This window comes from Lacerta agilis, chromosome 6, assembly GCF_009819535.1.
Source record: "Lacerta agilis isolate rLacAgi1 chromosome 6, rLacAgi1.pri, whole genome shotgun sequence".
In the NCBI taxonomy this organism is placed as follows: domain Eukaryota; kingdom Metazoa; phylum Chordata; class Lepidosauria; order Squamata; family Lacertidae; genus Lacerta; species Lacerta agilis.
This window is the reverse complement of record NC_046317.1, coordinates 53,735,315-53,752,477: the sequence shown is the minus strand read 5'-3', so window position 1 is coordinate 53,752,477 and position 17,163 is coordinate 53,735,315. Positions and strand designations below refer to the sequence as shown.

General features: G+C 45.2%; 1 protein-coding gene across 7 annotated transcripts in view; it reads right to left on the bottom strand.

Moving 5' to 3' along the window:
- ATP2B4 (ATPase plasma membrane Ca2+ transporting 4) overlaps positions 1 to 17,163 on the bottom strand; it is a 157,407-nt gene that overhangs the window by 70,137 nt on the left and 70,107 nt on the right. For 6 of the 7 annotated variants that reach the window (XM_033152730.1, XM_033152731.1, XM_033152725.1 and 3 more), the window contains exon 2: positions 8,901 to 9,503. In XM_033152730.1, the coding sequence (XP_033008621.1) occupies positions 8,901 to 9,096 (196 nt within the window). In that variant the 5' untranslated portion in view covers positions 9,097 to 9,503. Of the gene's footprint in view, positions 1 to 8,900; positions 9,504 to 17,163 lie in introns of those variants that run through there. The other variant, XM_033152727.1, reaches the window with a different exon arrangement.

The following is a 17,163-nucleotide window of genomic DNA, read 5'->3' as shown; positions in this document are numbered from 1 at the left end:
GAGATGAGTGCCACAACTTCAGAGTCGTTCACAACAGGACTTAACTGTCAGGGGCCCTTTACCTTTTTTAAGGAAAGGGACCCAGCGATCTACCAAAACCTCCCTGGGATCTACCAGTAGATCGCGATCAACCTGTTGGACATCCCTGGTGTATAGCATTAGTGCAGGGTAGCCAATGGGCCAATGGGTCTTAAGCCCTTGGTGAGTTAAGGACTTCCCCGCATGCGAAGACAGGCTCTGGCAGATTGAGCAGATGAGACCAATAGTGGGTGTAATGGTCAATAAGGCCATTGCTATAGAGGGAATTGAGGGGCAGATGGTGATGGTCAATCTGGGATGGTAGCCCATTTAGGAGAAGGAAAACTCTCATTCTAAACCTCCACTGCCTTGCAGGATATCTTCGGGAGAAAAAAAAGGCTAAGGATTAAACCCTACACAAATCTGGATGGTGCCTTGCACGTCTCCTTCCAGCAACTCCTGCAGCTAAGCTGGTTCCAACATATTGCTCTGAGGCTGAGAAGGAAGTCTTGTTGTCTGGGCAGCCCAGGACCTCTGTACACACTGCCTAGGCTAATGCAACAGTCTGACTTCACCCCCAGAGGCGCACTCCATTGTCTCTTGAGACAGACGGATGCAAACAAATGCAGAGACAGCCTTAAAGTGGAGATAACTCAGTTATGATGCTTTTGGAAATTTCATCCTGCAATGTCTCTTCTGACCATAAGGAGAAGGTCAGAAGCATTTGCTTTAAGACAAACCACTGTTCTCTGTTATATCTGAACTCAGAGAAGCTTTATTTTCCAATTCTGGCTAATTTAATAACTAGATTTTAAGTCTGTCTGGGTTTCAATTTGCCACAAAGAAATGAGAAGTCCTATTCCCTTTTATCCTTTGTCAGCCTTCTTTGGTCAGAAATCACAGTTTCCAAAGTCCATGTACTATGTAAGTTGCTCTCTCAGTGGAAACATTGATAAAACAAACATTATTATAAGGAAGCTAAAGTTTATTAGAAAGACAAAGTGTGTTTGTGGTTTGTGTTTTAAAAAGGCTTTATCAGTAGCTAGTCTGACTCCTATGAGCATGCCTTGAACTCTCTTTTTATCTAGAAAAGGGCAGAAGGAAGTCAACTATAAGTGATAGGAGAGAAGCCCGTGTGCAAGAAATAAATGAAGAGTGGGGAGGAGGCAAATTAGGAAGTTTAAAGGTTATGGGAGGAAGCAAGAGATGTGGAAGAAAATGGAATGGTTGGTTGTGTATTTCTTTAAGGATAGGGATTTCTCCACACGGCGCATAGCTAAACTTTGAAATTCGCTCTCACAAAACATAGCGATGGCGACCAATGTGGATGGAGGACCTGCGGCAATTTCCCACATTAATGTAACATTTAAACAAAATGTATGTAAATTGTAAAAGTTTCAGTACTACTTTGAGAAGGTTTAAAAAGTTATTATTATTTTTTTACAGAACAAAAAACAAAACAAAAACACAACTGTGAAGATTCAGAGAAGTACCCATGTCCAGCAAGCTCAATGGGGGAAGAGGATGGTTATAACCCAGAGACCCATGTCTCAGCTTCAAAAAGGAAAGTAGCAAAAGAAGTCACAAGTTGTTTTTGTTCTGTGAAAGTATCCAAGTTCAAATTACAAGGGTGACTCAAATTAAGGGGGAGCGCAGGAATATTTAAAGCAACAGGGATCCTTTAGGAAGCATTCTGCTGGGCGCCCGAGACCAAAACTCTCTCCATCCCCCAACTATCAGCCGGTACATAGGGTCTCAGCAAACCTTAAAATGAATTCAGTGATCACAGAATGGCCTGCAGACGGCTCTTGAGATGGAAGCAATTCTGAGCCATGAGTTTCTCCTTGATAGTGAGAATTAGACAACGCACACTGGGCTGCCTTAACCTGAATGGGTTTTCTGGAGACAGGAGATTAATTTGGGTTTTTTTCTGATACAAATTCAAGAGCACGAATGCCAGCTTCAAAAGCTAATACACCGATGAGACTCCCTTTCTTAGATACATCACATTCCATTTCTAGTGCAGGGATGGGGAACATTTCCCTTTCCCCCTGTTGAGATATTACTTGAAGGTAATCTGTCAGGGGCTCCTTGCCAGCAGTGGGTAGAGTCAAATCAAAATATAGGCTTGACCACCTCTTAATCTTTCTCATTCTGCTACCACATTTCCCTTTTCTTCCTCACCCATCAGACTGCGAGGGGAGGACCAGATTGCTCTTGCCAGAGTCTGAGCTGTCTGCATGCAGAGGGCGTAGGAAATTAGGCTGAGGGCTGAAGGCTGCTCACCTTTACACTACTGCAATTAGCTGAGGAGAACCTCAAGCTGGTGAAAATGGCCTTTACGTCAACTAAACGCAACTAAATCGGGCACTTAAAATGTTTTGCCTTTGATCCTGAGCACTGCGCTGGTCTCCAAAGGGCTTGTTGCTAAGTAGAGAAGGGCAGGTGAAGCAAAACTGGGACGGATGGGAACTGGGCATGCACATTCCTGGCAGCAGGTGCTGCTTGGCTGGGATTCAGCAGCACTAGTTGCCCACAGAGTACTCCTATATTTTAATAGAGAAAGACAGATAGTCTCAAGAGACAGCTTGAATCAGCAAAATGGATTCAATAATTTTTTCATTGCTCACAGGAAAGTTTCTGGGCCTGCCATGCAACTCTGCTGAGCTGTGTCCAAATTTGGCATGCAGTAACTAAGTTATCCAAACTCTGGGGCTGTGCCCAGAAAGCAGCTTCCCCATGGCAGATTTAATGCTAAAGTCCTACTGCATGGGGGTGTGACTGGCATAGTTCCTAGGTAACATGTACATTTTAGGTGCATTGATATTTAAAAGAATATTGACAGGAAATGCCCAGAGTTTTGCCAGTGCACCTTGCTTTAAAGACCTATATGGTCAACCCAGTATTTTAATTGACTTCAGCCTTTACAGATGTAACATGGGCCCACACAGTCTCCACTCCCCCGCTCTTATGTGAACTTAAGAAAAAGATCAGAAGCATGTCCTTTAAAACAAACCACAGTTCCCTGTTATATCGAAACCCAACATGAACTGTGGTTTCAGATCCTGGATTGTGCACAAGCTGGATTTTAAACAAACCACTGGCTTATTTATGTAGCAGAAAGCCATGGTTTCCCCATTATGTCTGAAGCACATCTATATCTTGACAATGGAAAGCATTGTGTAGGAGACTGCTCTTATGGGTGGTAAGTCTTGACTCACAACTGGGTATTGTAATCCAACCTAAGGTGGGTCACACCACAATTGTCTCTTTTCAAATGGTTCTTAAGAAAAAGACAAAGGGACGCCAGAGGTATGCGGGAAGAGAAGGCGAGAGTAGGAATGAGAGAGAGGGAGAAATATCTACAGAGAAAAGAGAAAACACTGAAGAGAAAGCTCAACACAGGGTTTGATTGTTTGTTTGTTTAAAAATTAGACATATGATCCTTATGTTGCTGGTTGAGGTTAAATGTGGGTCCCAAGTCTGAAAAGGTTGGAAACTATCAACAATGGGATTGTTTCACTCTGGCCCAAGCTTCCTCAACCTCGGCCCTCCAGATGTTTTTGTCCTACAACTCCCATGATCCCTAGCTAGCAGGACCAGTGGTCAGGGATGATGGGAACTGTAGTCTCAAAACATCTGGAGGGCCGAGTTTGAGGAAGCCTGCTCAGGCCTGTAGACTATTGACATTCAAGTCAACCTAAATACTTGTTTCCAGCCCATTCCTCACCAAGTTGTACTCTGGGAGGGCCTGGGTTGAAAGACTCCACTTTCCCCCACTGTTGTCTACACATATGCATACAGAATCAAAATGGAAGACAGCATTTTGTGTTTGGTAATTGATTTTATTCTTTTCAATAAAGTTTGTAAAGGAAAAAATAAAAAGTAGAGTAGAGAAACTTTGTCTCGGCACCCTAAAGGGTTTAATTTTGAACCAGACAGAGATATCCAAGCTTCACAGTGTATTTTCAGTGCTAGTGTCTATAACGTCTGTCAGCAACAGAGGTGTTGAAGCTTATATCCTTAGCAATAGTAAAGAAATGCCATCAGCGTTGTAACTCCTTTTCTGAATGCATTCCCAGCCAGGCATCCACCCTGAAGCCTCAATTTGTAGCAGCTCTGCTGCTGCCAAACCACTGGGAGACTGCATGGGCCTCCCCATCTGATCAGTAGCCTGCTGGGAAGATATGTGGTGGTGAGAACTATGGAATGGGATATTCATATACCTTCCAGGTGCATGAGAATACATCACAGCAAAGCATCTCCCACACTGCAAAAGGGGCCTATACCTAATCCAGTTCCTCCCCCTCACCTCCATGGCCTGTAGCCTTCCCTCTCTGCCAATGATTTCTAAAGCAACTCAGGAGGAGAATATTATCTGGATAAATCGAGCAATCTCGCACTTGCACAGGCTTCCATGCAGGTTGCCTACAAATGTATGCTCCTTCGAAAGGAAGAGAAAAGACTCCTGGAGGCAAAGCCAAAAGCTGAAGGCCTGGGGAAATAAGACTGGTGTGTGGGGGGATGTAACAGATTCTTTGCCCAGCCCATGGAAAAAGCCTGTTCCCATCAGGCCACTGATGATGTGGAATGTCTCATTACAGGCAACAAAACTGTCTCAGCCTGCCAAGGTCAAAAAGTAGGACAAAGAAAGAGGGGGCATGTGGAAGGGTAATGGCAGAGGGCAGGAAGAAAGGAAAGGCTTGTGGCATGTGCGATTGTATACTGTTGAGTTGTTTTGCAGCAGCCTCAGATGCACCGAGAGCAGCAAGCAGCAATAAACCAAAGTGAGATCATTTCATAGGCTATGAGGGATGGAGAAAAATACAAGTGTGAGAAGGAGGCAGAGTTGAGGGCCAGAACACTGGTAAAGATATGGCCAGGGCAATGACTAGGCCCAGTCTCTCCCACCCACCCCATGACCCTGCCCAGCCAGAATGCCCCCAACATCCATTGTGGGACAGTAGGTCCAAGGACTGAGTGAGAGGATTCATAAGCAGTGGCTGTGGCAAACACATTGCAACTCCTTTCTTTCCACTGCTCTAGTCCAAGGGAGGCCCTAGGCTGGTGTGAAGAGTTCTGGGAGAAATTGGGGCCATTCTGGCTATGTTGGAAGAAAGCAACCCACAATGGAGCTACAGAACAGAAAACAGCTGGTAGAGGGGTCACTAAAGAGCTTAGGAACATAGGAGCCCTGCTGAATCAAACTAAAAGCCTACCTAGTTTAGCATCTTGTTTCCCACAAAGCCCAACAAAATGCCTATGGAAAACCCACAGGCAGGACATGAGTGCAACCACCCTCTTCTGCTGTGGCTCCCCAGTGACTGGCATCAAGTAGCATACATAGAGGTACCCCTAAGGATTTCTTCCCCACAGTGCTCATCTGTGCAATGGGAAATGCCATAGCAAAGTGGGTACAGTAGAGCATCTTTTTTTGCATGCAGAAGGTCTGAGATTTCTTTTCAGCTCTATCTGGAGATGTCAGGGGCTGGATCTGGCATTCTGCATGTTACAAGCATGTGATGTACCCAAACGCTCCTCCCTCAAATCCCTTCTTGGCAGTAAGCCTTTTATCTGACCTGTTATTTAATTCATCCCTACCCCTGACCCAAACACTATCTGTGGTTCTGACGACTTGCTGCCTGGCAGATACCCTGGCTACACATGGCCAGAATGCCTTTGCAGGCTCCAGCCTGGAACAGCACCCCTCTGAAGTTGGGATAAGGGGGGGGGGCAAATGCAAGTTGGTTATTCATATTAACCAAATCAAGGTGTGCCTAGTTTGCTCCTGTGAGACCATGGCTCACCCAGTGGGCAACCCCCAGCTGTATGCGCTCACCGCTTGGCACAGGAAACACATGCCTCGGTGATCCAGATTTGGCATTTCCACCAGGACAGCCCCCCTTCTCTAATTACATCTTTAGATTGTCTTTCCCTTGCCACTTCCTGTTCCCAATTGCAGCTGTGAAATATGCTAATCCGCTGCTTACACCATGAGAAACAAGAGAGCTAATAATAACCTGCAAGTTTTCAAAGCGCAAACACAGAAAAGAGTAGTTTTCAGCATCTCACCCTTCCAAGTGCAGCTGCCATCCCACACTGGCTGACCCCATGCGCTGTGTAACAACTGGCTGGGCCCAGCCTGTTTACTTTGTGCTCACTATGGCTTCCCCCTACTAGGAATCTTTTAATGCTTGAATGGCAACTGCCCACCCTCTGTTTCAAGAAACACAGCTCAAGTGAGACCGCCCCTCTTCTTTGGAACAGCTGGTGTCGGAAAAATGCAGGTCCTTTAAAGTTACACAGAACTCTTTGTTAGGCTGTTCGGGATAAACATCATGGGGGGGGGCAGAAAAAAAACATTTCTGCCTTTGAGGTGCATCATAGTATTTCTCAATGTAATGCTAAGTCTGCATATTATCAGTTTCAGCTTAATGAGGATGGGGTCAGCAAGCACAAGAGATTATGCTGTCTAAAGCAGGTGAACCACCACTGCTGCCTCTCCTAGTGAACTGACTTCCACTGCTGTCTCCTCTTGACCTTCTTTAGCTTTTGCTGCTGTGTGAACAGAGGCCACTCAGACAGTTCTAGGCACTCTGGGGCCCTTCTCACCCCAAAGTACAGTCATACCTTGGTTTTCGAAGAGTTTAGTTCATGAACAACTTGGAACTCAAACGCTGCAAACCCGGAAGTGGGTGCTCCAATTTGTGAGCTTTGCCTCGGAAGCCAAACGTCCAGCGCGGCTTCCGATTGGCTGCAGGACGCTCCTGCAGCCAATCAGAAGCCACACCTTGGTTTCTTAACGTTTCAGAAGCCGAACGGACTACCGGAACGCATTCTGTTCGAAAACCAAGGTGCGACTGTATGTCTCTTGGAGGAAGGGCCCTTCCCCAGAGTGAGGCACTGTGAGTGAGGCAGTCTTGGTGAGCCACTGCTCTACAGTGGTGTCAAAGGTTCCACATTTTACTCTTGGGAATGGCAAATACTGTTTAAAGTTTAAACACTTGTAAACTATGGAAGTTTAAACAGGTGCTCTCACAGAGCTAACCACTCAGCCCGATCCACTGCATGAGGCAAAGGGCTCACCTTGTCTAATGGGAGGGCTGGCCCCATATGTGAAAATCTGTCGAACTCAAAAGCTTATATTCAGCAATTTCAACCATAGTTAAGTTTTAAAAGAAGTTCTATTGTCTGCACTACATTCCTTGATGTAGAGGTCTCTTTTAAAAGTATCACTCTTTGCATTTCAGATGTAAGGAAAAGACCTGGCATTTTACTGAAAGGGCCTTAGATCAAGGGAGGAACCCAGCCAGGTCTGTGCATTTATGGGTATCACCTACCTGTGTGATGATTAAGGCTCAGGTCATTATTGTGGGTTCTCTCCCTCTTCCCATCATTTTCAACATGTTCCCTTGAGGGTTTTGCAGTTTTATGTTCACTGCACTGATAGCACCCACATGCAAATAATCTTGGATTGCACTTTCTATGGTATCTCACCCTAGCGATCATTTTCAATATGCACAAGTGCACAAAGTAACATCAAAAAGCTGCAACCTGCTCTACAAAGCTCACGTTTAGAACCAAAGCATGTGTCCGAGTGTATGTGCACCCACACTGAAGGCTCATTAGTAAAGGTAAAGAGACCGTTAGGTCCAGTCGCGGACGACTCTGGGGTTGCGGCGCTCATCTTGCTCTATAGGCCAAGGGAGCCGGTGTTTGTCCGCAGACAGCTTCCGGGGCATGTGGCCAGCATGACTCAGCCACTTCTGGCAAACCAGAGCAGCGCACAGAAATGCCGTTTACCTTCCCGCTGGAGTGGTGCCTATTTATCTACTTTCACTTTGACGTGCTTTTGAACTGCTAGGTTGGCAGGAGCAGGGACCAAACAGCAGGAGCTCACCCCGTCGTGGGGATTCGAGCCACTGACCTTCTGATCGGCAAGCCCTAGGCTCTGTGGTTTAACCCACAGCATCACCTGCGTCCTGAAGGCTCATTAGGCTCCTCCAAAAAACAGATAATCACAAAGTCCGATTCACACGATTCTTATCAGAATTTTTTGAGCATGGTAAGTTGGAGCAGGAATTGTATCATTCACAGCAGCTGCTTTATTAGTTTGGCCTATTGCTGCTCCCTGCTCAAGGTGGCTGGTAGATCTGGAGGGGGTGTATTCTCTTAAGCCTCCAAGGTGTATTCTCTTAAAGATTTTACTTGCTGCCCGTGGAGAGATGGACGGAGACAATCCCACACAGGACCACATTTCTTCCCTACATGGGAACTGACGGTTTTGGCGATGAGTCATGCATGCAACTTTTTAACTTCAAACAAGAAGTGGCTGCCATGGACCGAAGAAAAGGGGAGTGAAGCAGCCATTGCAAGTTTGACGTTTGTGTGGAACAGCCTTGTTCTTTGTTATCGTGTTTGGAATCTTGATGTGCTGTATTTAGAGGGTCTTTTGACACCCATGCCAAAAAAATAAAAATAAAAATACACCTTTTTTTTTTTTACTTGACAGACATCACACAATGCAAGATCATTTTACATAGATGAGCCCAGCAGATGATTTCCCTCTCTACCCAACAGTGTGAACCGTATGTCTCTTCTGAATTTGTCTAGCAAATTATCTTTGCAACTTGGGGGGGGGGGGGAGAGGTAGCTTTTGCTGCCAAGCTGTCTAATTTTTATGCAGATTATTGGTCCCTGGCAGATGATTTATATAAGCGAGTCTAACCATGCAGATCCAATACATATGAACTTGAACTCCTTATTAACTGACACAGCCACTCAAAACCCAGGAACAGTTTCAAGCAAGAGGCTAGCTTTCTCCAGGCCTCCATAGGCAACGAGAACATTTATTTCCCCACTGGGGCAATACATCTCCTTACCTTCCACTGGCGAGGTCTTCAATCTCTTGCAAATATTATGTACACCCCCATAGGTGTCGTTTATCCGGTTCACAGCCTCTCCACTGCGAAGTTCCATGAGGTCCCGCAGATCCATAACAGAGCAACCAAAGTCCCCCTCATGGTTGCCCTCAACCACAGAGTTCCCAGGGTGGTGATCGGCAGAGTTGTTCGTCATCTTGACAAAAGCAGAGTTGGTTCAAGCAGAGAGCAGCACGAGAAATGTTGCCTGCAACTTTTTCACTCCTGTGTCTCTTTCCTCAACGGAAACAGAGCAGGTAATGTAAACTTCTGAGCTCCACGCAGAAAGCAGCCCAGTTCTGTGGCCTGTAGGGCACCAGAAGCAACGCCTCTGGGGGAAACGGAGGATCCTGGGTTGGAGGGAAGGGCTGGCAAGGGCGTGGGGATACCAGCGCTTCTTTTTGCAGCTCCCCAGGTAAAACTGGTGAGCCTAGCCAAGCCCAACTTCTTCCAATGAAGGTGTAAACAGGATGCACATGTTACCGTGGAAGCAACCTTAGCAACAGCCAGTATGCATCTCCCAGAGAAAGAGATGGGCTCCCTGGGTACTGTCTTCAACCGAAACTGCAAGACAAGGAAACAAAAATTATAAGTTAATAAGAGACCCAAGAGGGCAGTTTATATACACATGGGTGCAGCAGAGGCAATGGGAAGTATCCATTCTGGGAATGAAATTGCAAGGGATGCAGCCACGTTTAAAGATTGGCCCAGATATTGCGCTGCTCTTCAGAGCAGCTCTGAATGTATTTAATGATGTTTTTGCTGCCTTTCCACTCACAAGAGTGCTATAGGCTGCTGCTGCTGCTGCTGCTAATAATAATAATAATAATAATAATAATAATAATAATAATAATAATAATACACAATTATAAATAACAATGTACTGCAAAAAAAACCTTTTGGAAATCAGATGTACCAAGGCTAGCCTTTTTTGTTTGTTTGTTGAAGCCCCATAAGACAATGTGCTCAATTCAAACAGATTTGTAAATTCCTGGCCTCAGAGAGGAAAATACAAAGAAGCCAAGAAAAGGTTACAAAATGACAGGGAAGTGACACAAAGGAAGGGAGTTTCTAACTGACTTTGCCGGCTTTTTACATTAAAAGGCTGCAAGTGGATCCTCCAGGGAAATTCCCAACCTTAAAAATGCATATGCCATAAAAGAACCACCACCTAAGGACACAAAAGCACAATGGCTTCAGCCGTTGTGGCTTCTCAGAAGTGCTGTTGAGCATAAGAACCAAACTTTAAGGACTGGTGCCTGAGGCTGCTTTTTCCTCTCCTTCCTCCCCATCCCTTTTTCCTAGTGCGTCATGTCTTTTATAAGCCACTCTGGTGGCCTTTTCAGCTAAAGGGTGAGGTTAAGATGCTTTAAATAAATATAATAAAAAACTGCTTTGGAAAGTAGTTTCTCCCCACCCTCGCCCCGCCCCGCCCCCAGCCGCTATGAAGGAAAAAGCAAGGGCTCGGCCTCCCTTCATCCTTGATCCGACCTTTGCAGGGAGGAATTCACAGCTCCTATGTTGGCAGAGTGGAGGAAATGCCATTTCCATAGGAAAGCAGATTTTGAGAAACTTCCCAACAGTATGAGCAGTTCCCTGTTGCAGGAAGCGGTGGGCTCTCCTTCACAGGATGCATTTAATCAGAGGTTGGCTGGACGTTTGTCAGGGGTGCTGCATCTTCATCCCACACTGCAGATCTTGCAATGAGCATGGGGTTGGGCTTGATGGCCCTAGAGGTCTTTCTTAGGGCTATGATTAACTCTCTGATCTTGCTTTGGTGTGTGGGGACGAGCCCAATCTATAGCTGCCAGCAATATTCTTCGACTTGAAATGGAAGTGTGCATCCAGACTCCCATCAGATTTTATGTGTTTGGGCAGGGGTAATAGATCTGTTTTGACCCCCAATAATATGCTACAGGAGTAGAGAGATTTTCTATCAGTAGATGACCTTTCCTACTCTGTGCATACAGATATTGATACACAGATGCTAGGCAGCAGAACTGCATTTTAATGAATGGCACAATACTAAATGATGGACAAGAGTGGAAGGAAAATTTGCTGTTCTATTAATTCCGCAATTCCTTTGGGGCTGTATTTTCTGGACCCAGAGCTATATTTTAGTGGAAAACTCTTTAAGGGTTTGGCCTCTCAGGCCTAACCAGCTTGTGTCCTCTCCATACACACTGTACAAAATCAACACAAAAGTCTGCTGTAAGACAACATCATCCATCGGAGACATTTCTTAACAGTTAATGCCTATTGGACATCTTCCCTCCTTTCACAGAAACAAGGACCCAGCCCTAAGCCTTTCTTTCACTTTAGAAATGCAACCCAAATTGTTGGATGTTAGGAAGCAGCAATGGGGAGAAAACACCTCTGTTTGAAATCCAGCTTTCCAGATGCTGTAAGAGAAAAGTCCTTTTCAGAACAGTGCTCACATGCTCCAATAGAGGCTCCATCCCTGCGCAGTACATGCGACAGTCAGAGGGCAGGGCTAGTCTGGGCAGGGCTACACAATGCAGTCCTGCTTCCCCCTTGTACACTGGGAGAGCTTGTGAACACTACCCCTGAAAAGGCTCCAATGGAATGTAGCAGATCCATTTCTTTAAAACTGGGGTTTACCTCAGCTGCATATAAAGTGGGTTGAGGGTCCAGGTTTTAGAGCAAAAAGGGGATAATTTGATTCTGGTGTTGGGAGCTCCAGCTGAAGGAAATGTGACATCCAGATGGAGGCTGCAGTGGGAGGGAGGACAGGATTGAGCCCATTGCACCTGCGTGCCGCTTTTGCACTAAAATCTTACTTGATAAGTGATTGTGGCAGACCTAAGTTTTAAAAAACGGGTCTGCTGCTGTCACATACAATTTGGGCCAGAGAAAGTAGCTGCACTTTCTGACCAAACTTACTGATTTTCTCCTAATGGAGAAGCAGCTTTCCGTGAAATTGTTTAAATAAGGAGGACTTTGCCCTGGCACTGCATTTTGCACTCTAGCTAAGTCTGATTTTTAGCTAAATTGCCATGGTGTGTGTGTGTGTGTGTTCTGGTTTCCCACTGCATGTAATGGGCTTCTCTTCCACTCTGAATGCTTACCATGAACTTAGCAATCAATTTGCCTTGCACAGATTCACATCTGAACCATGGGCAACAATGACCATGCAACACCAGAGCCTTGATGTTCAATGTGGCAACAGACCCTCAGGCTGGGAGTGGCAACCCTTTACACTTTGTGGGTTACCGGTATGTAGGAGGCTGTCTTGTGTCTTATACCAAGTGAGACCAAACTGATCCATCTAATTCAGTACCATCTACAGTATACTGGCGGGCAATGGCTCTCCAGAGTTTCAGACATAGGTCTATCTCAGCCCTGTCTGAAGATGCTTGCAGATGATCTACTAATGAGTTACAACCCTTCCCTATTGGTTTTATCCAATGCTAGTTCTACCCAAAGTAGAACCATTGAAATTAATGAGCCTAAGTGAGGCACGCTCATAAACTTCAGTGGGTCTATTCTGAGAAGAACAAGCATTGGATACAACCCTATGCCTCACTGGTTGTCCCCCAACTCACTTTCCCATTGACCATCCCTCACTGTTCAAACTGAGGTTGGGGAGGGAATCTGGTTTTCTTAGCTCAGGTTTGCATATCTCCTGGATATACATAATCTACTACAGAACAGACCTTTCCATGAAAAAACAAGCAACACAAGAAGTCATTAACTTCATTCAAAACATCAAGACCAAAAATAACAACTTCTACAGCCATCTGAGTTAAGGAACGTGTACTGTTATCTTGCAAGAGCCAGAGCCTTACAGTTTGTGATTCTGAACTAGACATCAGGGACATTGCATGAGCTAATAAGCAGCTTCCACCACATACTGGAGCACCCAGTCTTGGCAAATGACAATCTGCCTTAAAGGAAAACGCCAGTTGCATAAGGATAGAAAAAGAAAAACTGTAACAGATGGACATTGCAGGAACTGAAGCGGGGATATGGAAGTGTTCAAAGGACAAACTGTTACGCTCCCTAGTCACATCCTCCTCAGCCTTGATAACAGGGCAAGTTGCATCCTTCGCTGAGAATCTCCAGCTTGAATAAGAGTGAATCCCTCAGCAGATATATATGAGGGGATTTGGCAGTGCTTTTCAGCCCCAAAGCATTTTTCTAGGCTGCCAAGTAAGTTGTGGCTACAGTATTCTCAGCCCAAGACCCCACCACACTGTGACACCAACTATACATTGCACCTATGTGCACCCAAGGGCCAAACTAGGTGTGATGAAACTGAATGAATGCAGATCTGCTCTCTGAATTTTTGCAACAGCAACTTGCGGGGGGGGGGGGCAGCAGTGGCAGGAAGGTGATCCAGTTCAGGATCCTGGTGCTGGCAAAGAAGGCTCAACCCTTTCCCCTTGCTGTTTTCCCAATGCAAACCACCAGCTGCCACTTGCACCATTAGGAAAAAAAAATGTATGTGCACATGTATGCTTTTCTCCACAGGGCAGATAGCAGCTTTGAGGGGGAAATTTTAACTGGCAAATGGCATGGTGAAAAGGTGCCACAGTTCCAGTCTGGATTGCTTCCTCTAGCTGGTGACTGCTTTTGCAAAGCAGAAAAGCATTCATTTGTTATTGGGTTTGGTTCACCCCTGAGCCCTAACATTTCCTTTGGAAGAAAGAAATTTAAAACAGAGGTGACTGTTGTACTTTGCTTACTTTTTTATTTTAAAAAATACAATTATTTTCACCCATCAATGTTTCCTTTCTCATGGCAACACAAGCCTTTTGCCACTTGCCATTTCTTTGCTCCCAGTTGCATTCCCTGTGTGGCTTTCCCCACTAGCAGCATTCCAAACGCTTGTTATAAATATTGTGTGTAGCATGCTAGCCCCTTTAATTCTCCGAGCCAGTGTGATCTAGTGGTTAGTGCTGAGCTAAGACTGGAGAGCTCAGAGTTCAAATCTCCAGGTAGCCATGAAAATCCAAGGGTGACCTTGGGCCATCAACTCAAACTGCCTCACAGAGATAAAAGTGGAGTGTGTGTGTGTGTGTGTGTGTGTGTGTGTGGCGGGTGGGGAGACAGACCCATGCATACCTCCCTGAGCAACTTGGAGGCATGGGGGGGGGGATGTTACAGATAAATAACTATTATGCTACTGCAGCAGCCAGCAAGACCATTGATCCCTTGCCCTGAGCATATACGGTAGTAGCTTATGCTCCAACTTAAATGCAAAGCTGACTGTGTGGCATGTTACACAGGTAAGCAGTTTTAACTTTCCTTATAGTTTTATAGTTTGTTGCAAGTTGTTCAGAGTGGCTGGAGCAACCCAATCAGATAGGTGGCATATTATAATAATAATAACAATAACAATAACAATAACAAATAATAATAATAATAATAATATTTTTTATTTGTACCCCACCCATCTGGCTGGGTCTCCCCAGCCACTCTGGGCGGCTTCCATCAAATATTAAAATACATTTAAAATATCACGGATTAAAAACTTTATTATTATTATTATTATTATTATTATTATTAAAATTGGGTATCAGCTGCAATTTAAGAGATGCAGAGATCAAAAAGGGTGATGAGTGATGAGGAGAAATACTGGTTAGGAGGCAATGTGGTTCTGGTACCCACAGATAAAGAGTCAGTGGGACTTGCAGCATTGTGATATGAAGCTGGAGACGCAGGGAGGAGAAACATCAACAACAGCACTGTGTTGGAAAGATAGTGAAGCTCACTAAAAGATTTGCTGCCTTTTTCTCTGGCTGGGCCCCTATGCTTTTAACAGGTACTTTCGGGAGCAGCTGGCAAGGAGGTGTTTGAGAGGTGGAAACTGAACTGGCTGCAATACCAGATCACGGGAATGCTGTGATGAAGAAAGCTTCACCTGCTGAACTGCTGTCTGCAGTTGACAAGGGCTCCTTGCTAGAGCAGGCAACGCTGAGGCAGTGTGAAGTAGCCAAGCAGATTGTGCCTGTCTCTGCCTAAGATGCAACCATGTTTTTATTAAGAAAGTTTGTATGGTGAGAGAGGACACCAGAAAACCTCAAGCACAGGAAAAACTGTTGCAGCAGCAGCAGAGAATTCTCTAGGCAGCCTGAAAAGGTAATTTTGACATGTGTCATCACAATTGTTCAATTCATCTCAGACAAAGCTCCATCTCCGGGCCTATTGGAACAATTTCAGTACATATCCAAAAAGGGATGCCCAACTTGCAGCTCACCCTGAACCAAAAAAGCAATCTTGGGGGGGAAACAATGGTTTGGGAAGATCTCTTTAAGGTATGGGGGGAGCATAGTAGACTGATAGCTTGGGAAAGACAGAAAACCTCTCAAACAGATCCTTTATAAAAACAGGTTCCTATCTAACCTGGAGCAGCAAATGCGTGTTTATTTGTCCATCTGATTCACTGCCTATAAACCTGGTACTGAGAAATTCAGGTAGCAACTGCTCATCTATGTTTAAAGGCACTAAAGCTTCCCATGGAAGGAGGCTAAGAAGGAAGATCCAATTAAACCAACCCCTGCTGTTTAATAGCATGTTGGGGAGGGGCAGTGGGCGATTATTATTTTTTGCTAATTTTTTATTCTTTAATAGCAAATAACATATTCTGGAAAGAGTTTAGAGGGTAAGAAAAAAGCAACTAATTAATATTGTGATGGCAGAGTCCCTAATTACCCCTCGAGGAGCCTGCAGGGCACCTATCATTATCTTCCCATTCCAAACAGCAAGATTCCTTTCCTTCTCAGAGCTAGAGCTCCAGGGATTCCTTGCCACAGGTCGAGAGAAGGGAGATAAAAACAAAAATCTCTTTACGGAGGAAGGAGAGGTTCCCTGCTCCTGTTCCCTGTCAGGGATACGCTTTACGACCTCTGCACAGATGTCCAAAGTCAAGCATGCTAGGAGACAGGAACTGAAAATGGAGAATTCCAGAAGGATGTTCCCAGCCACATCTCACCATATTGCAGGCTTCCCCAACCTGGTGCCCTCCAGATATTTTGGACTACATCAGCCCCAAGCAACCCCCAGCCTCACTGCTGCAAGTCTGCTGCCTAGGATGTCACAATATAGCAGGAACAGAATTTGTGACATTACCATGCCTGGAAAATAATGGCAATTTCACAGATTTGGCTTGAGTCCTCACCATTTAGGACTTTTTTTTAAAAAAAAGAGGATCAAATGGCCCCACTTTCAGATATAATATTTCAGTTTTTAAAAAAAAGCCTCCCAGAGTGGTACTTACATTTTATCTTATTTCAGTCCCTAAAAGGGCACCGAGCACTCGAGAGACAGTGACTATAAGCTCATTAGAGGAAAGATAGCATGATGCTGTTAACATGGAACCTGATAAATCAGCAGCACTCCCCTGATCCTAAGGGTTTGCGGCTTAATTATTCCATAAAAGCCAGAGTAATTAATGCAGCGTTCCTGGATTCTGGATACAAGGAGTCAAGGGCCATCACTTGAGTCTTAACTTCGAAGGTCCCCCAAAGGCTCCTTTTAGCTCAGAGAAAAGCCTCAATTTTGAAAGCCAAAGCTCAAGATAAAACCCTACTGTGTTCTCAGCAAGGTAACAAAAGGTGCCCATGCCTTAGTTATGGAGCAAAAAGCATCACAAGCATGAAGAAGGTTCAAGGTTCAAATCATGGTATTTCCAGGTTGACCCCCCTGCCCTAAAAAACCCCCCAAAAATAGTTCAGTTGGCAGGTAAGGTGAAAGGGCTAAGGCTCCAGTACTCCTAAGGCAGCTTGCCATTCTACAACAGGGTTGGGAAGCATCAGGCCTGAAGACCGAATGCAGTCTCCCAGGCCTCCCTATCTGGTCCCTGGGATTCTCCTCAAGCCACCCTCTCTCCTCACATGCCTCACTGGCCCTCCTCTGTGTTCTTGAGGAGGCAGCCCTGTTTAGGGAAGCTTTTAATAGACTATTGTATTTTAATATTCTGTTGGAAGCCACCCAGAGTGGCTGGGGAAACCCAGCCAGATGGGCGGGGTATAAATAAATTGTTGTTGTTGTTGTTGGCTTTTGCCTGACTGAAATGTGTCCTTGAATTGTCGTTAATGCCTCTTGCTTGCCTGGATGGATGACAGAGATTGTGGAGCGTGTGTGTGTGTGTACCCACCAGTGCTATTTTTTCTAGAAGAGGTGCCGGAACTCACAATGAATGCCTCCATTGTTCTCTTATAATGGCAATGGCACCCATGTGAGAGGTGGTGGAAATGAG